Genomic DNA, 27,339 nt, shown 5'->3' with positions numbered 1-27,339 from the left:
AACGCTCTGCCAATGACTTTGTTACTTCTTTTTTGACACTCTATACATGAAGCATGAGGATTTTAGGCTACAGTAATTAAATAGTGGTAATCGAGATCTTTCAAATAAATTATATATATAGTGCTATTTTTTCACTTTTTCAGATCTGTTAAAACAGAACAATGCAACTATTACTGTCAACAAAAATCGAACTCTTATTTCCTGTAGGGGGCGCTTAGCCGCAGTTATAATCGCCGGGTTTAATGTTATTGATCCTCAGTCAAAACATTTTCCACAAGAGACAAATAATAAATTTTGTCTGGAGTTATTTCAGAAGCCCACTGTAAAAAGAGAAAGAATCTTTTCTCCAGAGGCAAGTGTTAAATCATTAACAACAGGTTATGTGCATGGCCACATACCCCTCCTCCCCATTTTAAAAAGTGAGGAACATTTTTTATCGTTTATTTTCTTAACGTAATTTCCTCTCACTGTACCCTTAAATGGACAAAATACGGGCCCAAGTGAATAGATCTTACATAGTAATCGTTTCTTGAAGTGATAAGATGAGAGGTTGTTGCTTGACAGTTCACAGTTGTAATTCATTCCCCTTTTTATTATTTAAATGACGCATACAGGAGGAACTGGCTTTGCTTATGGGAAAATCAAATTAAAGCGACATATGGCTGCATGTATGGAAGTACATGTAGAGAGAGCGTTTTAAATAGACATTTTTTGCAGTGCATGGTGAGGATTTTACTATGCAGCCAGACTCCGCCTGCTCAGCGCGCGTCACTGGCGAGTAGTGTGGACGCGGAGTCACTCCCCTGCCTACTTTTAATAGCTTTGTCATGTGATGGAAAGCAGTTGTAAGACAGGTGCCCTCGGTTCATTCTCGGCGAGGGGCAGCAGTTGCCTGTGTGAGAGCGAGTGGGAAGCGTGTGTGGACTTTTCTACTTGATTTCTTTATTTTTTCTTTTTTTTTTCTTTTTTCCCCCATTTTTTCGGACCGTCATTCAGTGGCTGGATGGCGTGGGACAGGTGTAACCAGGACTCGGTGTGGAGAGAATTAGAGGTGAGCGCATCTTAAAAATTCCGACTTCTTTGATCTATAGCCTTTTTGGACTTTTATTGTTACTATTTTTTTGTTATTCTCTGGAACGATGGACTCCACTTGGTCTTCTGTGACGGTGATTTAAGTCTGCGATCTCTTTTCCTTCTACGCTTCTCCTGCTGCTGCTGTCACTGCCGGTGTAGTGCGCGTCTGGCTGGACACTGCTGGGGATGAGGCGGATATCCAACACGGGAATATATGACAAGTGGAGGAAATATGCGGAGTCTTCTTTTTCGCCACAGTTAAAGATGTAGTTGTAATGTATGCTCAGGCTCTGGACCGGTGCTTCTCTCATAGGATCTGTGTGTTCAGAGCAGAGCGAGTGTTGGCAAGCTGGCGGATCTGTACGCGCTCCGGTACCGGGAAGGTTCTCTTGCCGAAATGACTGAAATGTCCCAGAGTCAGGTATTCCGCTGACACACAGAATGCTCTCTGATGATAAGAATACCTGTGATGGGCTCTGGCGGAGTAGAACGCATGTTATTTTTCAGAGGAAAGAGCAAAGGTTGGCCACACTGAGTCTCCGCTATCTGGCGTTGCGCAGGAGCATCATAATACTGTCGATCCTGGCCAGGTCTGCGTGCCAACATCCCGGCCGGGGGGACGTTGGTTGGCTTGAGAACAGCGCATTCAGGCACACAAGATGATTCCATGTTTCATTTCAGTTTCTGTGTATTTTTTCTTTTAATCCCGTTTGTACTCTTCTCGTCGCGCATGTATGTATTTAGGCACTTTTTTTTGTTTTACTTTATTTGGTTTATTATAAACCTTTCCGACTTCACTTAGCACCTGTCTGTATACATGAGCTCAGTGATGCTCCAGGAAGGCTGCAAGCTGACTCCATATGTGTGCTTGCCCGTGGCTGCGTGATTAGAATATGAAAAGGAATCGTGCTTTTACATGATGAAAGTAAGACGTCAGGGATTTGAATCGTGCATGATGAAAGTAAGACGTCAGGGATTTGTTTTCATTCGCACGATCTGCTTTGCTCTTTACGCAGCGGCGCTGTCACTGCATGGATGATGGAGAGTCTTCTTTAGCGTTTCGGCTGCGCGTCGTTCCGAGAATTGTTCTAGCACAATTTATCTGTTTCTTCGTTTGGTGTTGTAATATATATTATGTGATGAAAAGTGTTCTTCCCAAAATTGATCTCGCATCCAGGCCAATTGCGCTTCCGCTAACAATCCACTCCGGGTGCTTTTATGTGCAAAGCGTGCGTAAATCATTTGCGCGCTGTGGTGCGCCCTGGTTGCCTCTCTGGCGGCGCTATTTCATTAGGTCACCAGGAAGCCCATAAGATAATTGGACACTGGACGAGCAGCCTGTGAATAACCTAAAAGCTCAGTGACCATCTTTCTCATGTCGAGCCTTTACAGATTGGATAACCTCAGAGGGGGGAGCCTGGACGCAGCGAGTGTGCCGCCTTGTGTTGCGGGTACATGATGACGGATTTGTCTCATCATAGTTTGTGTCATCATGCATTTGTGTTATTGTGTTATCACCGGAGACGAATGAACTGTGACACCAGATTCCGGGCGGTGTTTCCTACTTGGCACAGGATCAATCACCCACATTTGTCCTGAGCCGAACCACTCCCAGACCGTGAGCCAAATGCCCCCCGGTCTCGCCTGAGGATATCCACCCTAAATCCCTCACCCTGATCGCTCAGTGGTGTTCGCACGTCGGTGTAGGTGTTGTCAACAAAATCAGAGCCGTGTGGTGTATTCGATACGAGCCACGGAACTCTTCCCTGGCCTTGGGTTTGTCATGTGCACATAGTGTAAACACAGTTCCTCTGTGAGTTTGCTTTGAGTGATGCCTGACTTTTTGTGTACAAAGTTGAACCCCTACTTGTGAAAACATACATCTCTGTCACTGCTGATGAGCATGTGGCAGGCAGTAAAGCGGTCTCATTTGTGAACAATGCAACAAAATCCCTTTAAGTGTGTAAAAAATGATGTTTCCTCTGTAGTGTACATGAAAACACATTCTTTGCATTGACAAGTCAAGCAGGGGGTCTCAATTTAGACAGTCTCCAACCTGCAGTCAAATCCTACCAATGATGGGGGCTGTGGGGGGAAACAGGAACAGCTGCTGCCTACAGTACACATTGGCTGGATTACATAAAAGTGGCTGGAGAATAACGAAATGTCAACACGCTGCATTAAAGTAGCACAAAGGCCGACATCAGTTACTGTGCAGGGGGAGAGCGCTGAAGGGAGGACAAAGTGCACAGAGGAGAAAAAGAAGCAAGTGTCCAAAATTGTGTATATCAAGAACAGCAGCAGAGTATGTTATTAAATAAATACAGCCAATGAACAGGACACCTATTCAATAAGAACAATGGAGAGATTCCACAACTTGATTAGCCATTAATTTAAGAAGCAAGGGTTTGAATGACGTAAGTGCTTCTAATACAAAATGTATGAATTTCCTTTGTTTGGGACTCGTCTGCAGGTTTTAAAAGGGCTTTTGAACTGAGTCCAGACTTTTACTCAGACAGTGAACGAATTCCGTTTCTGACGTGCATGTGAATGAGACCTAACAGCTTCCTAATTGTTCTTGTTTTCTTCATCCCCAGTGCGCTGCCTTGGTTGGTGAAGACCAGCCCCTCTGCCCAGACCTCCCTGAACTTGACCTCTCAGAGCTGGATGTCAGTGACTTAGACGCAGACAGCTTCCTAGGTGGCCTCAAATGGTACAGTGACCAATCAGAGATCATTTCGACGCAGTATGGCAACGAGGCATCCAATCTTTTTGAGGTAAGTTGAGCAAACGGTGATTGTTTTTCTAGCGTTCGACAGCATCTGTTTAATTTTGTCATTATAGCCTCACTGACCAGTTTCTGTTATATGTTTATCTTACTCTCACCAAGTGTTCAGCGCTGAGCTGAAACACAGTAGCATCCCACCCTCACAAGCACAACATGCTGTCACATTCTTGAATGAGGGCCAATAAAAGTGCAACTGTTGCCAGTTCATAAACATGCTTTCACATCACTGTGCGGTACAAAGGAGAGATAACGCAGAAGAAAAAAGATAAGGCCAGAACCTTGGTCCCCTTGGTTAGACGATGGACTTGACTTGAGGCCCCCTTATCAAAACCCTGAGCATTTATTTCAGCACAGAGTCAGTTGTGCGGCACAGATCTAAAAGAACACTCTGGTAGTAAATTTAGCAAATGCCAGCTGTATTGCAAAACCCTTTTCAAAGGTTGAAGTGTAAAACTTTTTCTAATCTTTGCTCCTCAGCTCAGTTTTCTCTACCCCAATCTCTCTCTCTCTCTCTCTCTCTCTCTCTCTCTCGTCGATTCTATTTCTTCCCTTTACTTCTCTTTTTGACCCTTTCTTTCGTCTCTTACCCAGGGACAAACGAAGTCCACAGAGGGTGATGATCTGGCCTGGGCCATAAAGCCATCGGTCTGGGGACAGACTTCTAGTCCCCAGTTCATTATAAGCCTTTATCAGTGGCAGAGATAGACAAGAAAGACCGAGATTGGATGCTTTTTGCTTTGCCTCGGGAGGAAAAACCCTGTCTGAGAAGGCTGTGCGTGTGTGCGTTTGTGTGCCTCAGTGCCTCAGGCCCTGTCATGTAGTCACGTTTTCAGGGTCTCCGGTCTGTGTGTGTGTGTGTGTCTCCTTAGTGGTCTTGCAGGCAGTAGATGATAACAGTCTAAATTCTTTCCACGTTTAACCTCCCCACTACTGCCACCAGCTACCTTTTTTTTCTCCCAGCATCTCTTTATATCAGTACACATTCTCCCTCTGTGGACCACCACAACACACACACACAAACAGATGCGGGGAGTCCTAAGTACTAGCTGGTGTGAACGACGTTTCTCTGTCGTCCAAGAGTGATATGGCTTAAAGCTACCGATTGGCTCAGGGGATGGATATAAATACCAATCACAGTGCATTGCATGTGCTTCTGCCTTTGTTTTATGCAACACCTTAGAACCGAGGAGTGCGATGAAGAACATGCATTTGTTCCTGTGCATCAGTCCACACAGAATGTTTTAATGCAGTGGTTCCTAAATTTGTTTGGCTTTGACCCCATTTTGACATCACAAATTTGTGGCGACCACACAAAGACCTTTTTTTTTTTCAAGAATTAGTTTTTTGATGTTTGGTATACTGTGTTGCAAATACAACCCCGATTTTATAAAAATAAAAACTAGACATTTCAGGCGACCCTGTTCAAATTAAACATGATCGCATAGTTTAAAAAAAGTTAACGTTTTAAACGGTTTTAAGTCGTCTTAAAAAAACCTGTAGATTGCAAAAATTAAGTTGTGTTTTCACACAGCACAAATCAGCAACTTGCTAATACATTAGCAAGTTGGCCATAATACATTGTATGTATTATGGCCATGATATGGAGAGGCTTCAGTTCATTGTGCGGCAGTACTCTACTAATCCTACCTAATCTGACAGGGGAAAGTTTGCTGCAGGGCAAGGATCAGAGTGTAACTCCACTTCCTGAAGCCCTCTGATTGGTCTGCACAATGAGGAAAGGAGCATTAAATTGAAAAAAAAAGCTAAAGATTAGAGAACGTGTTAATAACTGGCCTGGTTTATTGCCCTTTTGTGTATTCTGTTTTTTTCCTCCTGTGTTCATTCAGTGAACAACTCATTGTGTGTGTGTGTGTGTGTGTGTGTTTCAGGCAGGTAGCAGATTTTGAAATCTGCTTTCAGATACATGTTTAACAGCTGGGTGCAGCTGTCACACAGAGGGGGCCCCTCTTTTAAATCTCCCCATCAAACAACTCACACTGTGGATGGAGGTGTTTGGAAGCAGCGCTTCTTCATTTGTTCCAGTCAACTGTTGAAATGAGTTGGAGCTCAGAGAGGAGAAAAGACATAGACTTTTATGTGGCAGAAAGTAGAAAAGAGGGACAATTTTAGCCACATTAGGAGAGCATTGGCCACTGACTTACAAAGCCTAAGTGTGTGAGCGTGAATGAGGCTGTGTTTTTATCTGTGCAGGTTTCCAGTCCTTAAGCACCACACACTCTTAGGTCACAAGTTGTCCCCTGGCTGGCTTTCACTCCACTCCCTGTTTCTTTCCAAACTGCCTCTGACACAAAATCTGGACAATGATAGACCTCTCTCTCTCACACACACACACACACACACACACACACACACGCACGTGTGCTATGATAGGCTACACATGACAGCTATTGCTCCTGGCACCATGTGGTTGACACCTCTACAAAACGGGCCGTCTATGAAAGTCTGCCGTCTATTTTGGGTCACAGTTGTTAAGGGGTGGTAACAGCAGTAAGTTCCCAATGTACTGCCAAACATAACAGCTCAGAAGCATGACCTAAAGTCTTCATAACCACAGGTCCACACTCATGTCACATGTCCAGGTCCAACCAGGTGATTGATGGAAGCATGCCTCAGCGGTTTCGGCTGATTCAGATTCTGATGCGAGCTTCTTGGTGTCAACTCTCGGATGCTGCAGGGAACATCATATACAAAGATGAAGGCATTTTCAGCGGCGGGACACAGTGAGGCAGTCTACGTAAATATGCGAGAATATTGGCACAGTGCTGACTTCTGGCATTATCAGTGATGATAGACAGACAGGTGGGGGCAAGGTTGGCAGATATAGAAAGAGGGAAACAAAAGAAAAGTGCAGAGACAGACAGAAAACACTAGATGACAAGACAGACGGACATGGGGACAGATGGCGAATGAATGAGACAAGCATTTGGTCCGCGGGACACTTGGACTCGTGCCAGCCATTTTTAAAGCCCATGGATTGGATGTAAAAGGTTGTGGGCTTTGCAGGTAGTAAAGTAAGATGCCAAGGCTCTAAGCATTACTCAGATATTATATTGGGACAGGCTGTAATCGCACGCACGTGAGCACACATACTGAGTACGTGTTGTCTTCATTATACATGAAGGTAAAGGTGGACTGTTTTTGCTTCTTTGTGCATTTTGGACAGATGCTCAGGTGTTTACACATGAGTTGGAGCAGATTAAAGCGGTGGGACCGACCTTTGACGAGCTTTGATAGAACATGCAGTGATTGGAGGAGGTTCCTGAAGCAGCGCCTTCTTTCCTGCACAGACACGTCGGTAGAGATGTGCTCACACACTTGTTGGGTTGATAGTCACTCCTGTGAGCCAAGACAGTGATGCGCACACAGTCATAGACCCTGTGAGAGGAATTGTCACGCCCACACACACAAGCGCACAAACACACAGACAGCAGAGACCCTTATTGTCCCTGTTCCCACTCCCTGCTGAATACCGGTTAGGTTTATTTTGCAAATTTATGCTGACATTTGAGAGTACACCACCCGTACCAGTTCACCGCTCCACCAAAGGGTGTATGAATTATCATATTCTACTGTATAATATGATTTTTCTCAAGTGAGGACTTATTAGAATACACCATACTTCCCTAAGCTTCATAGGTTTTTCAGTTGCTGTTGGCACTGTCTTATGGAAGAAATCCTCCATCACTGTCGAACTGAGGGAAAAAACAACAGACTTTTTAGACCAGCAGCCACACTGTTTTGCGATACACAACTGAGAGGGAGTATGGACAAGTTTGTACTGACGTATTTCAGAAAGATGCAGACATAGTCTGTCGGGGGCTATGTCGTCTTGGAGCGTCTGTCAGATCCAATCCACAGCCAGAGCTTAAACACCAGCGTCAAACATTCTCCCTCTGTCTTTTTTGCTCCTAAAGCAAAGCATTTGCTCTAAGGAAGTTGAAGCTGCTGTGGCTAAATAAATATGTTGTGGTCTCCAACCGTGGCCTCCGGAAAGAAGTGTCTATAAGGAGGAAATATAAGATGGATAGATGAAAGAAAGGGCAGTGCATAGATAAAAAAATGTAAAATAATCCCCCGAGTGATGTTTAGTGAAGGAAGATGAGAAAGTCTTTTGGTCAAGAGTTAGCTGCTTGGCTGCCTGGCTACCTGCTGCCTCACACACTCCATGTGTCTCTTACACACACATACAAAGACACACACACCCATGACTTCCAAACAAATTATATCGACTCAAATGTGAATCCCAGAACCAAACCTTAAACATACAATCACCTTAAAATTAAAAAAATTATGTCACAACCACTTTCTGTCTATGTAGGGGAGCAAGCTTCAAAAACATATTTAATCCCCTACATGTGCGCGCGCGCACACACACACTTAGACGCTCCCTAAAGACCTGTGCTGCTGATTGAGCCATGGTTTGGTGTTCGGAGCCCCAGCTGATCCCCTGGCCCCAGTGGATAGCCCCCCTCCTCCTGCCCCCCATCGCAGCAGAAGCACCTCTGTGTACATGTGCATCCCTGTGTAATTGAGAAATTACCTTCAGAGATAACCTACTGGTTTTTTCTACCTTAAGGCAACACATAATCTGTACTTGTTTGGTTTGTGTAAGTGTGTTTTTAGTGAAAATAACTATTTTGTGCCTGGGATAATCCCCACCAAAAGCATTTTAGGGTTGGTTTCCCTTTACCTCGGCCAAAACACCAAGTCACTGGATCTCACAGAAAGACCCGTCTTGTTTTTATTTTGTAGTCCACTTCATGAACAGTGGGAATCAGTCATTCACAAAGGAACCTTGGGACTTTTTAATGCAAGTTTTACTGCAAAAGGGAAACAATGTCTGTATGGTTGTTTTTGTGAGCGCCATTTAGTTCACTGCTGTACGATTAAAAGAATGCAGTTTCTGATAAAATTGTGTAAATGAAAAAAACAAGATAAATTGAAGGGATTGATAGAGGTTCCTTGGGTCTGAGAGTGTTGTGGTTCATGGAAAATCAGGTTTGAGTAATAAGCTGTTTCCTCTCTTGAGGTCAGGCCAGTGGATCCCTAGTGTTTTTCTGTGTGTGGCACACAGGTGCCTGCATGTGCACTTGTGTGTTAAACAGCCCAACCTCCATTTAACATCCACAAGTGGAAACGTTTGATTAAAAGAGGACAAGTGAGTTTAAAAAAACATTTTAAAATGTTTATTACTAAAGTCTTGTTATGGAGAGGGATTATTTTGAGGGAAATACCAACTGTTATCAGTCAGAAGTGACACTGAAATACATGATTGCATCTAGCAGTGGCTTCTATAATGAATCCCTATTATATGAACATGAATAACTTCATTGTAATAATAATAATAATTATTATTATTATTAATATTGTTATTATTACAAGGATTAGTAACGGTTGTACTAGTCCAAGAAATACTGAACATGTACAATATACTCTCCCTTCTGTACTTTCTGTGATTGAGAATACACTGTGATTGTCATGCACACAGGAAAAAAACAACAACATTATCACTTGTCTCTATGACTTGCACTGCGTGTGCATAGCTTATTTCCTGAAGCATTTCAGTCCACGTCAGCCTTAAATAGTACAAGTGGCTCTCTTATGCTCTGTTGATGCATGAGTGGCTCTGTGCTTGGATGACTCACTTGCTGCCCAATCAGTAGCTTTTGACTCTTAATCTGAAGTTATTTTGGTTTGTGCACCGTTAAAATACGTTTTTCCTTTTTTTCTGTTTAGTCTTGTGGCTTTAGACAATAGAGGTACATGGGTTAGTCTACAACATCTGCAGTTTTTCAGCGATTTGGACAGAGCACAGCTAAAGTCACGTAGCTTATCATCTTTAAACTTGTAAAATGTGCCGACTGTGAAATTAGGCCTATATCTGTTGTAAATCTGCCCTCAGGAAGTCAAGGGCTCTCGGTAATCAGCTCTTCTATGGAGTGTATTCTCGGGCTATACTGTAGTCTGCCAATCTCCTTTTCATATGGCGCTGTGCCGGGTTGTACAACGATTTGATGGGCAGATTAAGAGGGGATTCTGAGTGCTGTGCACTTGTCATGGAGTGGTCAATGGTCATTGATCATTCTGTTTGGCAGATGTTGCAGGGTCCAGTGCATGCAGGTGTGCTGGTTATGTCAGTTTGATGTAGAATTTGTAAAGCAAAACTCTCTGAACTCCATCAGTATTCTACAGCGCACATCCTGAATTAGGATAGAGTATGTTTTAACCATTCTATGTCAATACTCCAAGAAAAGCCATGATGGCGCTCACATGCTCCTCATTTCTTCCATCCATCCATCCATCCATTTTCATCCGCTTATCCGTTACCGGGTCGCGGGGACAGCAGTCGCCACCCAAATCACATTGCACCATCCCAACCCCCCAAACCTTCCTGCGGGTGGTGAGTCCACTGGAAGGTATTAACCGCCCTAACCGGGATTCGAACTTGTCCAGGAGGTGAACCCTGGGGTTCCACACCAATGACAGAGACATTGCCTCTGGGCCAAAGCGCCACTCCTCATTTCTTTTTATTACCAAAATTTTTATCAATGAATTTAGATTGCTGTGACTTCTATTCATGATTCATTCAGTCTATTTTTATTTCTTCAATGGGCAAACATGGGCAATGTTGTTCTTAGTACAATATGCAAAGGCTTAGTCATTACTCCAGATTTCACCTTCGCCAATGCATGTGTGGAAAACATTGCAGTTCAAAGTTGGTAGGTTGGTAAAAAAAAAATCCCAAATCAGCTTGATAACTTGCTCACAAAGTCATGACACGGATAAGAGGAATACACACAGCAGTGGCAGCCTCCAACCAGGAGCAACTGGGAGCGACAAGGCCCCTGCTCCTGCACACAGAAGTCAAGGTAAAAGATAATGCGTTTATTTAGTAATCAGCAAATAGCTTTTATGCACTGGGTAAGTGGTGAAGCCTGTGAGGCCTTGATAAGATCGTTTACTTTCAGGTGTTTCCTGTCGTGCTGCGTATGGCATTGAGTGCAAATTGAATAGACTGACCTTCTTTTCTGCAAAATCAAATTGACTGCATTTCCCTCCAAACATTCTGCCATTTCAATTACCATAAATTTGTGATACTGCAACCGCTGTCATGCACACAAACATGTGTGTGCAAAGGGAAACAGTGAAAGGCTCAAATCTTGTCCGCTGTTCCTTGGCTCTCTTCGCGTTGGCATCTTTCCGCGGAAGACATTACTGTGACAAATGAAAATCCTCAAACCTCCCATGGGTTGGCAGGCAAAAGGTCAGGAGCTGCATATGTGTGTGTGTGTGTGTGCACGTGTGTGCGTGTAAGTATATAAAGGTAGGGTCGGCAGGGATAACAACATTGAGTTCGCTGTGCAAAGAATGAAAGTGTCTGCTCCATTTTGCTCGCCCTTGCAAACGTATGTAAATGTCAAAAGCAAAGTGTATCTGTGTGCATAATTCTTTTGTGGACAGCTACACTTAAGTGCTGACGGCACACTTGCATCACACCTAGGAAATGTGACAGCGTCTAATGCAGGAAGATGGACTGCAAAAAAGTCTCTGTGCCACTTCTTCTGCACTCAGTCTGTTCCCTTCTCTGTGTGGCTCCAACGCATTATCAAAACTGTAACAGTATGTTCAAAGACTCCTTGCTTAGTTGTGCACATTCAAAGCTGCCAACTTAAGCAAATAGCTATTTGCATGCCATTAAGCAGAAAAAGCAGAGAAAAGCACCATCCTTCATCCCATCTCTGCATCCTACCCCATCTCTGCATCCGGCTGAATATCCCTTATTCCCAGCTCCGAATCTTTGTTTGTCTCTCCCTCCTGCTGTGACCGTCAGGGCAAGTCGGAGGCAGAGCAATCACCGCAATCAGTGTTTTCACGTGCCAAGCCCATTAGGAAGAAGCTGCCAAAACAAAAGAGTGAGTGTCCAGTCACTTTGATGATGTGCGATTCTGTGGTGTTAGCAAACGATCGCTCAGACCATCTGTTGGACGGCTGCTAAAGGAAAACAGCAGCAGCTTGGGGCAGGGTTGCAGACGACACACTGAGAACCCCACCCTACACCCCCATCTCCCCCACCTCGAAAATGATCTTTTGGAGACCGACTTTTGTGACTGTCCGTGTCACACAAAATTGCATGTGCTATTTGGCATCGCTGTGGTGTCACTGCAGCTGCTGTTTGTTTATGAAGTAACAACATGGTCTTTGAACCAAAAATGTAATTGACGTCACTCTCTTGTGACGCCTCAGCTAATCACAGAAGTTCTAGCAGCAGGGTTAGTGGTCGAAGGATTCTTCTCAGGAGAACTGAAGACAACTGCACTGTTAACATCCCTTGTGTAGGTGTCTCAATTGGATCCAGTCCCTTGTCAGGATGTGTAACAACAGTTCTTATTCTCTCTTTGGCTCCCTCTCACACACTCACTTACAGATATCTTTTTTCTTCTCACATTCTCTTCCCTCCCCCCTTCCATCAGCTCATCTGATAGGGCTCTAACAGTCTCAAATGGTTCCCAGGAGATGCATCATCTCTATACACACATCCTGGTCCTCATTCATAGGTCGAACCATTTTTTCGCTGATTTATAACTAAGGCAGCCCCACTAAATGGAGGCAGGCATCTGCCACATAAACAGTCTGCTTCTGAACTAGCAGTTATTTTTCATTCAGTTTATATTTTTTCTGTTCAGTAGACACACAAAGTACGGTTTACACGAGATGAGGTAACTTCAAACAGACAATCACGAAGAGATTAGGAAGTGTTAAGTGGTTAAACCAAAAATTGTTCTTTTGTGGCATGTGCCAAAAAGCTCATATTCATCCCTGAGCAAACCACAGCTTTTTAATTTCAGTTTAGCCAATGTGCTTCAACTGCCTCACTCACAGACAGACACACGAAGGGACTTAACGCTGTTATGTATGGATTCATTGCTCTGAAAAGGCCATAATCACCCGCTCTACATCTCAGTAAGCTCATGCTAAATGACCACACGTCTCTTGTGGCTGCCATGATTTGTCTCTCTGCCGTGCATCCTGCCATACTTCTAGCCTTTCTGCCTTCCGTACCGCCCCTAATTCTTCACTGCCATATGCTGTGCCTGTGTGACCAGCCGACGTGTCAGGACTGACTAACACCTTAACAACAAACCTGACTTGATTTATTTCCTCTGAAATCATGGGGCCTTGGGTAATAATGTCGAATGACATTATTTGTTTATCAAATCCAGGGCTGCTCTCCTTGGCAGAGGAGAGAAGTGACAACTTGATACCAAGTCGTATACTCTCCGTAATTTGTGCCACAATGCCGTTATTTAAAGCAATGAGTACCTCTTTTTTTTTTTTTAAACATTGCTTATAATATTTTATGCCAATAAACAGTACTTTAAATACTTGCTTACGTATTTCACATAAAGATATTTTATCTTCTCACACCCAGTGTCTCACACTTCCTTCTTCTTGAAGATAACACTGCTGCTGTTAATCAGCTGAAGCCTCATCCTGGTTTTAATCACCGATCACTTAGTCTATCATTCTGGCATTTTTGCAAGATATTCGGTTTGTTTTGGTGTGTAGAATGATTCATGTCACAGACACTGTTCACTTGGCATACCTGTGAAACTTACTCCACAGCTGAGAATTCTCAATTCACAATTTGCAGTTTTAATTTGGCCCGAGTCATCAGTGTTAAACAATTTAAACCTGCCATTATCTGCTGTGTGAATAGTATCTCCTGGAACACAATGCTCAACCCCGGAACTCAATAAAAGTGTTAAAAGCAAGGGCAGTCTCAAAGACAGGCTGCCTGATAACAAAGAGGCCTCCACTCATAATGAACCACCAGAGTTGTCTTTCTTTCTGCCGACATGGAAACGCTGGGGTGAAGGAGGGGAGAGGGAAGCTCTGCCAGCACTTGCCAGCGTGTTTTATGGCTAATTGAAGCATTTGGAATAAAGCAGGCTCAAAATGGTACCCTTTAGAATTGGAGCGGGGTTAATATATTGTGATCCCACAATTAGCCCAGGATTGTTAAGATCTCTTTAATTCGGAGAGGTCCATTAAGCGGGATGGGTAAGAAAGTGCTCCCACCGAGACAATTTTTCCTCCTGTGTCTTTGTTCCTCTTGCCCTCTTTTCCACCCAGCAGCTGCTGGACTAATCAATATAAGTGGACATGGCTATGAGCCGGTGGCGAGGTTATCCTGCTGTCATGCTTCCCTCTGGGTTTCAACACAGTCCACCTACATGGAGAAGTTGTTTATAAATATACAGGTGATGGCTGAGTCATTGGCGCTAGATTGACTCTAGTGTGGAGTCTCTTCACAGTGAGCTCCATCACTTGGCACAGAGAAGCTCACCCACCTGTACAGGGGTAATAGATCATGCTCTCTCTGGAGCAGAAACGATCACTGATGTTGGCTCTTTACCCCAGTTTTTTAAATCCCCACTTGGCCTGTGAGTGCCTCCACAAGAGCTACGGCAGAGGCTGCAGCATGATGGTCACGACTCAGGGTTTTACAAGTGTCTCTTTCAGAATATGAGAGTCCCTTCTGGGTTATCTGCAGGGATACAGTGTGCCTGTGGGAGCTTGCCAAATGGAGTTTTTTTTTTTAAACAAGATTGAAAATCACTACATTTGAGCTTGCCACAGCCTGAGAAATTCCCCCCAATCCTTCCCTAACCTTAACATAATGAAGCTTGCTATTCCCTCTTAACTTTTAAAGTCACACGGAGGCACTAGAAAGTATTGACTAAAACCTAATCTTGGGAAGAATAAAAAAAGTCACACCTGAATTCAGTGCAGATTGGGCGGTTGGTAGAGTTGAACCTAAATACATTTCTTAGTCATAAAACACTAATTTGTGGTCATTTAAAGTGATCCTTCTTTCAATTTCTCGAGCAAAAAAGTCAGTTTCAAGTCAAAAAGGCTACGGAGTTATCTGGGAGTAATACCTTCCCACTGAGTGCTCAGGTAATAACTTGGGAAGGTAGAAAAGGGTGAACAATTCAGTATCACAGGGTTCCAGCACAGTGGATTTGAAGCTTTTTTTTCAAGTAATTAAACAGCATGCCACCTCATACAGAGCAATTTCCTGCTAGTAGACATTCACTTGCCAGTACAGCATGGCCCCAATGTTCTATTATCACTGTGAAATATGTCCACTGAATTCTTTTTTTCAAAATAATGACTGATTGCTTATGTTGTTTTGGAGACAATCTGTCAGTATAATCCAAGGTATAATCACCTTAAATGGATAAAGAAGGAGATGGTGGTAAGAAAAAAAATTGAAAAGGCCACAGTGTTATTGATGAATCCACAGCTGTGCTGTACAAGCTGGTGTGTAAAATCAGTGAGGAAACAGACTCAGGTGGGGGGGATACATTTCGTGGATGTTGTTCTGATATCTGAAGGATCGCTGGCCATCTCAGCATAATTAGGACCATTCTCCATTGCTGAGCTATGATAATCCTGCAGTGTGCATAAAGGGATTTGCTGTTGTGGTTCTTGCTACAGCACATCCCACGGTGGCGACGCTGTTTATCTTTCCGCTGTCCTGTAGTCCCGCGGGCTTTTATAGCCCTTGATCTTACACTTCCTTTTGTCGCCTGTCACAAGTTGTTGCTCGATTGTGCAACTGTACAATCTTTTTGGCACAGAAACTTCACATGGAGGAAGCACCTCAAATTCTATGTCAATATATTTGACTTTTATTATTTACCAACATGAATATATTTTCAAAAATAGGCCAACTGGTAATTTTCTCTTTTAATCTCTTTTCGTCTATTTCCTTCGCTGTCGTACTACACTGAAGAGTTAATGGCAGGAACATTTTTTTTAAATGCTGGTGTTGAACATCATCTGCTTTGCCAACATTATAGATGAACTGCATCAGTGTGGTAATTTTCCTCAACTAAAAAAAGCTTGCAAACATTTTGTAAGCAAGGCAGATGTCATCAGGGAGGGTCAACTTCCACTAAATTACTTCATACAGTTGACTTTCTCAACATATTCCTGTCCTTTGTGGCTCCTCGCTGCTTGTCATCCCTTGTAATGAGTTTCTTGGGGGAAATTTTATTTTTGGTCCAGTAAGCTGCATATTTAATATCTCAGAAAAAAGCTTGACTGTAATGCATACAGCTTTTTTAAAAAGAAAGCTGCAGCCGGTTCATCCGCTACAAAAATGGGTAAAATCATCTTCCCACTCTATTACAAAGAACGGTGGCTCGCAACCACCCACAACCAGAAGAAGAAAAAAAAAAAAAGATGAAACTTCCCTTGACTAAAGTGTCCTATTTTCTGTCTTTCTGTTTTTCTGTCTCCATCCCTCTCTTCACCCTCCTAAGAAGATAGATGAAGAAAATGAGGCCAACTTGCTGGCAGTGCTTACAGAGACCCTGGACAGCATCCCGGTGGATGAGGACGGATTGCCTTCATTTGAGGCCCTGGCAGATGGGGACGTGACCAATGCCAGTGACCAGAGCTGTCCCTCCTCCCCCGACGGCTCACCACGCACACCAGAGCCCGAGGAGCCTTCTCTGGTAAGACCAACAACTGCTTTTCATTATCCTCCCATACAGTTCTAGCAACCGAGGAGGAGACACAACATCCATCTTTCTACACAGTGTTTTTATGTCCTCTTCATGGCAGACACCAGATAAGACATTTTAACAAGACTGGGCACCAAAGGCGCCCGTTTGACTTCTGTACATGGCACTGTCCAATCCAGAGTCTGCCATAATTGTCTTAATGGGCTCTATTTATGTGTAGTGAGAGCATGCAGAGATGCAGATGCTGAGAGAACAAAAGTTAATGGGCACGATCGGTATGTAACCGATTTAGTCTTGTTCATATAATGCATTGTGGCAATAGTTCCATTATATGTATGCTGTGTCGGGACAGGCTTTGGTTGAAATAATGTCAGAGGGTCAGAAATTAAACTGGTACATAATGAGAGCAGGGCAAATATGATAAATTATAAATATAAAGACATTTATAAAGAAATATCAAGAAATCAGTCATTATATTTTGCATTAAAATAATAAAATCCTTACTCTTGTGCTGCCCTATTTATTTTTACACATAACTTTATTACCCGGGCCATCGACTTTGACCTAATACTGTTATGTTCCGTTCTTGTCAATTTTATTCCATGTCGGTTCCTTCCAAGTGACCTTTTTTACACATACCAAAGTGTGTTTATTCAAATACATTTCAGACGCTTTGATTTGTATATACAACATCAGCCCATGTAAAATAAATGTCAAATGTGCTGCCATGTTTTTACTTTTCTGTGTAATCAATGTGATTACATTTTTTATGTTTCTGTGTCTTCTGAGAGTTACACTCACAAAGTGCAGACTGTCTAATTGAAAGAAAATAGCAATTTGCAAAACCAATGCCCTGCCCCCTCCCTCTTTTACCACTTTCTCTTGTACTGTTTGGGTCCATTTGCAGCTGAAGAAGCTCCTTCTGGCACCCGCAAACTCCCAGCTCAGCTATAATCAATACACAGGTGGCAAGGCACAAAACCATGCAGCCAGCAGCAACCACCGGATCAGACCACCACCTGCCGTCATCAAGGTAGCGACACACACACACACACACAACAGCACTATGTTTCTGGTGATTTAACTTGTCTCACATTTTTTGTTAACATTTGTTTAGCTGGTTCACTTGGATTCTTGCTCTCACTCATTCCACATTTTGCTTGTTTTGGTGGCCGCCTTTAGTAGATGTTAGACAACTGCTCCAGTCTCCTCTCCCAGGGGGGCATCCCATAATGAAAACAGGCTGATTGCTGTTGGGCTTTCTAGGCAATGTCTCAGCACCATTGTCTCATTAGGTTCACCATTTATCCCACTACAGTTTGCTGCCTGCAACAGGGAGGGAGACGAAGAAAAACCAAATTACTACTTATGTGAGATTTATTAGGGAAATGATACGTCAAAAAATTGAACTTGAGGTTCTGAAGGCAACAGTTTAATCATATACAGCTGAAAAAATGAACCCATAATCTCTTTAATTTTAGTTTCTATTGTTGGTGTATGAATGTCATTAAATGTGTACAGCGACTGCTCATTTAATCCTCTCCTGGAAAATCTTAAGATTCCCCAGTGATTAAAATCTTCTGAATATAAGGAGCTTCAAGATAATCATGTTGTGTAGTTAACAAACATAGCACAGACACAGATTTGTGCGATGCACACATAATGTGTCAGTCTCTCTCACACAGCCTATTTCCATAACGTGCCTTTGAGCCATTCATTTCTGGTACACAGAGAGTGAGGACTCCCGGAGGACACCGGGTGCTTACAAAGTGGCACAGTGGTGCTTGAAGGGCTGTGCAATTAAGATGATGGGCGGACTGCAGCCCCACCGTTGCCTTTCAGACACTTGGGCAACCACTGTGCTCAGGCTATTTGAGTCACCGAGTGGCCTTTCTGTGGCTCTATCTTTTGTAAATTTGTTTTTGTCAAGAAGAGCAGCTCTGCTGTGCATTGAGCAGTTAGCAAAGCATTTATTTAATCAACCTAACTATTTTCATAACGCTCTTTCTTTTTTTATTGCTCCAGACGGAGAGCCCCTGGAATGGAAAAGCAAGAGGGGGCTCCAGCCAACAGAACCGCCCGGTGAGGCGGCCTTGTACTGAGCTGCTGAAATACCTTACGGCCACCGATGACATCCTGCTCCACACCAAAGCCAGTGATGCCAAGAGCACGTGGGGTGGTGCCAGCAGCAGAGAAAAGAACGGCCTCGGCATTGGTGCCTCTTCATCCTCCTCGTCGCCATCCTCGTCATCCACCTCCTCGTTCTCCTCTCTCTCCTCCACCTCATCATCTTCTTCCAACTCCTCCAAGAAGAAGTCAGCTGTGTCGTCTCAACAGCAGCAGCAGCCACAGCAGCAGCATCACCAGCGAGGTGAGAGCCGGGCTGCAGGCGAGTGTAGTGTGGCTGGTGTTGGGGCTGGGAAGTGGCAGCGTTGCACTCACGATGGCGGTATTGAGGAGTTGGAGGGTGCTTCTATCCCTGTCGGCCACAGAACCTCCATCTGCGGCCATGCCCGCCCCAAACTGGAGCACGGGCTTCCCAGTGAAGAAGGAAGGCCGCCAGGCGATGCGGGCCGCCTGGCCGCCGCTAGGTTTATTAGGTATATGCATTCTTATTCCCTCCCTCCCAGAGAGGTGAGTCACAGCTGTGAGCATTGCCGAGAGGCTGCGGGCGCCACTCAGGCTAGTCGGGGATTTGGCAGGCAAGGCCGTAGCAAGAAAAGTGGTGCCAGTCATGTACCACCTAAGCACATCACAGTGACTATTAAGAAACGAGATGGGAAGCTGGGGCATCCTTTACTTAGCCAGCTGCTCACTTCCAAGCCGAGGCCTTCTCAGTACTCGTCCCACCCCCAATCTAAAATCACCTCTTTACCAATTTCTCAGGGCAAATCGACAGGTAAGAGGTCTAAGAGGTTACCCAAGACTATTTCAAAGGTGAAGGAGGAAGAGTCCAGACGTGTAAGTCAGGCTGAAAAGCAAGACTACGTTCCCCTGTTGTCACCCCTTTCCTTTGACTTTGAGAGTTGGGTTAGCCAAACAGATCCAGGGATGTATACTGGCTCTGGACTAGAACTGGATTTGCCAATCCAGGTGGGCTATGGGGAGGATGCTAACCATTATGATGATGATGATGGTGTTGATGATGCTGATGATGATGACCATCTGATGGGCAGCCCAGCAGCAGGGCTCTCACAGGGCCCACGAAGCCCATTCTTCCCAGATACTAGAAATGCAGAGCCCACCCCTCCCTGCATCACACAAGGGCAAGGGCACCTACACAGACAGGCACTCAGCAAGCACCCCGATGACCAGGGCCTCCCATTGTTAGGTAATCATGACTGCATCCCCCCACTGGCCTTATCTTTGCTCTCTTCTCCCTCTCCTGCTCTAACCACTTCCGAGTTTGACTTCACAACTAACTCCTATTCTAATTTGAATCTAACAGTCATTCTGAGGGTATAAACAACCATGACAAACAAACAGCTTGCTGCCCAAAGTTTTAGTTAGTTCCATGGACACCATTTGAAATTCAAACAAATGGAAAAAAGATATAAATAAAGAAGGGGTGGGAAAAGGGGTGAGCCTTGTCCTGCTACTGTACGTTTTGTATTTATGAATTTGACCCCTGTAGTCTGTAGTTTTTTTTTATTATTATTTTTTTTTTGTTTGTTATTTTTGCTAATAGAGCTGAGTGTGCTGAACCTGTACATTTAGATTCAGAGCCCAGGTGCTGCTCTTTAGGGTTGTGCTGCTACAGTCATTATTATTTTTTTTTGTTGTTGTTATTTTTGCTAATAGAGCTGAGTGTGCTGAACCTGTACATTTAGATTCAGAGCCCAGGTGCTGCTCTTTAGGGTTGTGCTGCTACAGTCACATTCATTTTGCTGGAGCACAAGTCAGCCAGAGCCTCGGGCAACTGCACAAGCTTCCTTGACTCTCCTTTCTTCCTTCCTTTTCACCTTTTCTGCTGTTGGTGCATGCAAATATGACCTTACTGTCCAGGGAGGGGCTCACCCACTTTCATGTGTCTTGTCTGTGGCATTGTCTCTTTTTTGTCTCTGTTCCATTTCAATCTGTTTGTTGTCTCAGTCAGACTGTGTCTAGACACCTGTAAAACATGAACCATCACTTCATCCTGCCTCACAGAGTGAACAGTCTATCCTAAGAGAATAAATTGTAAAAGCGGGGTCAATCTAAAAGACAGACTTGCTTTGTACAATATTGTCGATAGAACCTCCTAACCGGAGATGGGCATTTTTAGTGATATTTTTATTCAGTGGGCTAGTTTGAGATTAATAGTTGCAGAATGTGGACTTTTTCTCATCTGCCATGAGTGTTATACCTAGATCAATAATTACCCATGCTCCTTTGTGTTCTGCAGCCAAACCAACCACCTTGCCACTTCCTTTGACCCCAGAGTCTCCAAAGTAAGTGTGAGAAGTTTTTCCAACTTATTCTAGGCAACAAAAACAACAAACTACAGAAAATAGACAGTTGAAGAATCTGTATAGACTACCGTCCTAGTTGAGGCATTTTTGTGACTCATTTCCATTTCTTAGACCATAAAAATCTTACTAAGTCTTGACTTCATGTGTCAACTAAGAAGCTGCACCCTCTTTTGTCTTTCAGTGACCACAAGGGATCACCGTTTGAGAACAAAACCATTGAACGCACATTAAGTGTGGAGATTGCTGGAACCCCAGGTGAGAAAAAAAATCTCCTTCAATAGAAACTTTAACTAGCAGAAAGTAATGGGTTAACTTGTGGCATTTACCAACATCTTGATAGTTTCATCACAGTTTAAAGTTCAAGGTGAAGTCACAGGAGAACATTTATGTGCTTGGGTATTGATTAGGCTTTCCAATCTGTGCAGGGTTTATTAGCAAACCTCTCACAGCCACCCATTGCTCACCCCCTCTTAGTGAAGTTAATATGCCTTCCTTCTGTCCCTATCAGATCAGTGCTCTCTGACTGACAGCACACTTACCCAGCAAATGAAAATAAAGTAGCATTGTTTTAATTGCCTCTGCTGTGTAATTTAGCGTTGCTGGTATGATGTAGGCCTTCCTTCCGGCTAAATATAGAAACACTTTGCTCATTTAGGAGTTATTTTCCTGTGTTACAAAATACATGCTCATTTGTAGTGTCAATGTGAGTTTATTTGTCATGCACACTAGGACATTTGTAACACTTTTACTGATCACCTAAATTATACTTATGAACTGACAAATTTGATATTTACAGAGCACTTTAAATGCTGGACAAAGAGGAAAAAGTTTACTGCTGGGTGAAGCATTTTAATGGTTTTGAAATAGAGGATACTGATTTTCGCAGTTTTGAATATTTTCATTGCTGTATGCTAATTCCCCTAAAACCTTGTGTAGTGTCTTGAGCAAACAGGGAGGAGACAGATCTGGACTGCAGGCAGTCACTGTATATATATATATATATATATATATATCTTTAATTATTTGTCAAAAAATTTGTCTCAGTGATCACTACTCCTGGATTAAATATCTGAGATCAATAAAAGCAAATTGGCCACCCTCCAGTCCCTCATACCGTGTGACTTACATACATACATAGTCCTTCATACCGTGTGACTTACATACATACATATGTTTGTATGTACATATGTACATACAAACATAGTTTCTGCTCTCTGCACCTTTCGCCAAGTGACCCAAGGGGATTTGAGTCTGTCCTCCTAACCTTTGTCGAGGTGACTTTTAAATATTTTGTGTGGCTGAGGATTCAGGGTCAAAGGCGGTACTTGTTGAGACCTTAAGGAGGTAAAGAGCAGCACTGCTTAATGTCTTGGGTAATCAAGCATAGTTAATATTTCTTTCTATTTTACTGCACGTGGGTGAGTCTGGTGACCTCTGTCCAAATGCAGGCGTCCGTTCTGTGTCAGAGCATCCATTTCAAAAGCACAGTCAAATGAAGTACTTCACCTGCCTTCAGCATCTGGCGCAAATGTTGGATTGAATATTAGCAGAAATGTCATTAGCATGAACAGCTCCAGGTTGCAGAGACCCCTTTTCAACTTAAGGGATTAACTGACACCAATAATATAGATCCCCTTAAGTGAGGTCCAAAGTTAGCATGTCCTCACAGTAGCTTTCCACTTGACTAAATATTATTCCAGTGTTAATGATAACCAGATGGAAGTTTGCCAGGTGGACGGTTCCATCATCCACCTTGAAGGAAGGTAGAAAAAAATCCTTTATGGAACTTTCCATGACCCGTTGCCTGTTACACATTATTTTATGACAAGTTATAGTAATAGTGGTTACTGTTTCGTAGGGTTTTTTATATATATATATATATATATATATATATATTAAATATAAACCTGCTCATCTTGTAATAAACCATATTATTTTTAATACTGCGTTATCAGCTTTTCACACGCTACTGGGAATTTTTTCTGACTCTTTTCAGAAAGGTACAGCAAAGTTATAGCAGGCAGTGAGACCCCCAGGGGATCTGACTGTTCAAGCCTAATCTCAGCCAAGCTAATAGATTTACTCTGTGCTGTTGTGTTGTCTTTAATTACTGTATCTCATGACACCTGGGTGGTCTGTGTGTTGCTATTTGCGCGGCTTACTGACAGATCAACTGTCTAAGCCCAAAGTTGTTATATGCTTCGCGGTCTCCTCCCAATTTCTAGCTGAATGAGAAAAAGATTAAAATAATCCTTCTCCTCTTTCTTTTTTGTCCGTGCTCATCATTTTCTTACCGGTGGGCACATGACTGTTGTTTCTGTCTGTGGATCATCCATCATGAACAAGACTGACTAAGAGGCCCATATTTGTCTTATTCTGATTTATTTCACCTACAGTGCTAATGCTTCCTAGTTTATGATCCCATACTCATTGTTTTGGACAGATGGTGCTTCACTGGTGACACGGAAATTCCTCAGGCATTATGCCTTTTTTCTTTTGTCCCCTATTTAAGCTCAAATTAATTGGGGTAATGTATATACAGTATCTGCACATTTATATCTTCAGCAGTGATAGATGGAGACGGTGTTTAAAAAAGGAGGGATGATGAAGATGAAGATACTGATTGATTGCAGTTTTATTTACAAACATGCAAATAATAACTATGATAGTAAATCACAGATCAGTCATGCTTTCCAGGTAACAGACTCAACCTCTCTCTTTGCCTAGCTGTCTTCCCGGTGCATACTCCAACACTGGATTTAATGCTAATAGCTGTCATTTGGTGCAATTCAGGAGTGAGCTTAGAATGATGTGCATTATAAGGCAAAGAGGAGGAGAAGAGAGCGTAGGTGTTTTAAAAGTGCCTGGGTTTGACTCCAGTGAGAGACTGTTAGTGACGAGTGTGTGTGGGGGGCACATTTGTTTTGCACAGAGACAGAAACAGGAAAAGATGCCAAGGGAATGACAAGGGGAAGTAAGAGACTGAGACTGATCTGTGGAAGATGGCAGACAGGAGGAGAGAAAAGGGGAGAGTACAAGACTAAAGGAGGAAATCGCAAATGAGAGTAATGGTGGCGCCTGTTTGTGTGAGTGCATTAACAATGCTATAAAGTGGGCTCATCTCAGGACTTCCCATATAACTGCCATCTGCTTGGTTGTAAATCTGTGGGAGGCAGAGAAAGGGGGGAGCTCTAGCAGTAGGGACATGCCATCGGAAAAGAATGACAAGCCATACGCCAGTACTTCCTGCAATTCTCTGACATTTTGTCATGGCATCAGCGGGCATGCTCACATGTATGTCAAGTGTATTGACATGCAGCAACATCCTACACTGCTTCAGACAGATGGTGCTGGATCATTCTGAATCAAGCGTGGCATCACGTCAGTGATTGTTCATTCAGACGGATTAAAATGGCTTTGGTTTTATTTAGATATATTGGCCTCTTTCCAGCACCATTTGTGTGAGGTAGGCAGAGATTTGATACATGTTCTTTAAATATATCCTTTTTTTTTCATCAGATGCATTACATTTGTCCTCTGCATGGTTTTGTGTTGTGGCTTTCCTTTTCAAGAAAAGGTATCCTTGCAAGGTCAGAGAGGAAGGGGAGGCAAGTCATCCGTATAACAGCACCACCGTATTAAGTTACACCAAGCATTACATTAATCTGTCAAGATTGTAATAAAATAGAGATCAGGATTAGGCCAAGTGAAAGTGAATATTTTAATCAGGCATGTATCTGTGTCCACTGTCCATAAACTGACCTGAGAGTTTATAGAGGGAGGGCGGTGGGGGATGTTGTGGGGCCAATAAGATGAGGCATTTGGAGTGGTTTGCATTATGATTCTATTTTTATTTTATTGCCTCTAACCAACCACCAACCAATGTCTCTTCACCCTTCTCCAGGTCTGACACCACCTACCACGCCCCCACACAAAGTCAGTCAAGAGAATCCTTTCAAAGCATCGCTTAAAACCAAGTTGTCTCCATGTTCCTCCTCGGCCTTGGCATGCAAAAGAGCCAGGTTGACCGAGCTGGGCCCCAGCACTCTGGCCCCAGCCCCAGGTGCCTCAGGCGGGGGCCCCAACAGGAAGGGTCCCGAACAGACTGAGCTTTATGCCCAGCTGAGCAAAGCATCAACTGCTCTCCCTTACGCTGCCACGCAACGCACATTGGCGGGCAGTCTCAATGAGCATTGCAGCACTAGCAACAGTAAGAGGTCGGTGTCGCGTGGCCACAGTGACCATGACTATTGCCAAGCGTCAGCTAACTCTAAGAAGGAGGGCAGCACAGCCACTGCCGCTGTGACTGTGGCAGCCAAAATGTCAACCGCTGCAGGTACCGCTGCTGCTCTCATGCCGCCGACAGGCACAGTGGAAGACAGGCATTTTGAATGTAAGGACTCAGTCATGCCACCATCTTCATCATCTCCATCTTCTTGCTCTTCATCATCACCATTATCTTGTCCTTTGGCCAAGCAGCAAAAGTCGCTCACTATGGATGAAAAAGCAGACCGGATTCAGGGGAAGCAGACCCCGATGCAAAGCTCTGAAACTTTCTCCCAGGGGGCCACAGCTGAAAGGGACCACCAACAACACTCTGCTGCCTGCAGCCGGAAGCTCTTGTGTGACCAAGAAATCAGAGCGGAACTTAATAAGCACTTTGGCCCCCCCTTAAAAAGCCTCTGTAGTCAAGGTGGTCAGAAGAGAGAACCAGATAGCAAAACAAACAAAGCTGCCTCTCCCAAAGGGGGAGACGAAGACTGCTACCCAGAGAGGCAGCCAGGCGCCAGCTATCTGCATCCAGGGATTCTGCCCTTCCACGATGAGCTGGCGCTGGGCACAGGCCGTGAAAGTCGTTTCCTCTACCCGTGGGAGGGCACCCCTCTGGACCTACTTTTTGACTGCCCCCCCTGCTCCCCCTCCTGTTCCCCACCATCCAGCTGCTCCCCCTCGCGAGGCTCTGTCTCCCCACCGTCCTCTCTCCTCCTCTCACCTGGGAGGCCTTTCTACTGGACCAGCAGTGGGTCCCGCTCACGATCCCGCTCCCAATCTGGCTCCCGCAGCTCCTCCTCACCTCACAGACGGCGCTCCCTCTCCAGCTCACCTGACAGACGTCCCTCCTCCTGGTAATTCAACACACACAAAAACACTCAGACACACACGTTCTCAAAACCAGCATCTCTTTGAGCTAAACCTCGACTGCTCCCCACCCATGCGGTTCAAACAGGGCTTGGGACCAGCAGGGGGTTCAGCTCAGTGATGTTAAACGGGCTTGAGTCGTAGTCAGAGCTGATGTCAAACATGATAGAACTTGTGGACGCTTAGCATGTGGTCTTGACCTCCAACTATATTTAGCTTCACTTGGACTAAATATAAAATAGATTTGGCAAGGACTCGTGCACGTGTGGACATTTCATAAGGTGATCACAAGTGTACTTTCATAAGTACACTGTGAAAACCTAGTGCATTAAGATTCAATTATTAAAACTTGATTAAAGAAGTCAATTATAAGTAATACTGGATTTATTTTTGATATAAAAATGTTGCAGTACGTCCTCACTGTTGAAATAACTTAATCTTTAACGTTTAGAAAACATTTTTATATTTTATATTTATATGCTGCTTAAAGTTGGGTAAAACATTTTTTTAAGATGCCGCTGATTTGTTTATATTTCTAGATTTCAGAATTGTGTTTTTGTCTCAGTAGGCTCTAAAGAAGTGAGTCACGTAGAAGTTTCACACCAGTCTAAATTACAGTTAGATGTTAGACTGATAATGTGCAGATAAAAAAAGGCTGAAAAATTCAAGGAGTAAAAAGCTCTGGAGTTTTTGTGCAGTACTTCCAGTACATTTGGATATCCACTACGTACCCACACCCTTTTAATTTTGTATTCTTCAAGTTTTTGTTTGATGCCGACGACGTTGTTTTAAGTGGCAGCTGTTGTTTCTACTAAGTGGCAAGCAGCTTCTCCTCCACATCTCTGGAGATAAAAGCTAAAGTCAGGCAGTTGCACTGTAGTTTCAAGCCCCTCTCTCCAAAGACATTCCTATCATCATATCACAGCATGAGGACTACAATTCCCATGTTTTCTTTTGATCGGGGCTGGAGGGGTTTCTGCTGGTTTTTTTTGTTTTGTTTTTTGTTTTTTGTGGTAGTGGAACAGAGACAAACTCTGCTCGGTGACAAGGATCTTTGTAAATTCATTTTGTCAGTACACACAGTTGTTCATTGAGTGCCTCAGTTCGGGACTTTACTGCAGTAACTCACTTTGTTTGCCTGATTATGTAAAGGTCACTCTACGCCAACAAGACAATAGAATCACTTCATTCCACTGTTTTGCTCTCAGATCCTTCGCTTGTATTCTCAAGGCATACAATTAGATTCTAAATGAAAAACATTCTGTAAATCCGTGTTGTGGTTTTAAGTTTCAACACTGTCAGAAACAAGGGTTTGGTTTAAATGTAG

General features: G+C 43.6%; 1 protein-coding gene across 6 annotated transcripts in view; it reads left to right on the top strand.

Moving 5' to 3' along the window:
- The first annotated feature begins 610 nt into the window (after positions 1–610).
- The window catches only part of ppargc1a (peroxisome proliferator-activated receptor gamma, coactivator 1 alpha), a 34,640-nt gene continuing 7,911 nt past the window's right edge, over positions 611–27,339 (top strand). Inside the window, exons 1-9 of one of the 6 annotated variants that reach the window (XM_025057343.1) lie at positions 611–1,051; positions 1,234–1,495; positions 3,672–3,851; positions 16,219–16,413; positions 17,330–17,455; positions 18,448–19,753; positions 20,807–20,852; positions 21,055–21,128; positions 24,778–25,999. In XM_025057343.1, the coding sequence (XP_024913111.1) occupies positions 1,472–1,495; positions 3,672–3,851; positions 16,219–16,413; positions 17,330–17,455; positions 18,448–19,753; positions 20,807–20,852; positions 21,055–21,128; positions 24,778–25,999 (3,173 nt within the window). In that variant the 5' untranslated portion in view covers positions 611–1,051; positions 1,234–1,471. The remainder of the gene's footprint in view (positions 1,052–1,233; positions 1,496–3,671; positions 3,852–16,218; positions 16,414–17,329; positions 17,456–18,447; positions 19,754–20,806; positions 20,853–21,054; positions 21,129–24,777; positions 26,000–27,339) is intronic. The other 5 variants (XM_025057338.1, XM_017038061.2, XM_008326448.3 and 2 more) reach the window with 5 other exon arrangements.

The sequence above is a fragment of the Cynoglossus semilaevis genome, chromosome 1 (genome assembly GCF_000523025.1).
Source record: "Cynoglossus semilaevis isolate Cse_v1.0 chromosome 1, Cse_v1.0, whole genome shotgun sequence".
Lineage (NCBI taxonomy): Eukaryota > Metazoa > Chordata > Actinopteri > Pleuronectiformes > Cynoglossidae > Cynoglossus > Cynoglossus semilaevis.
The sequence above is the reverse complement of the archived record's forward strand: the minus strand, read 5'-3'. Positions and strand labels throughout refer to the sequence as shown.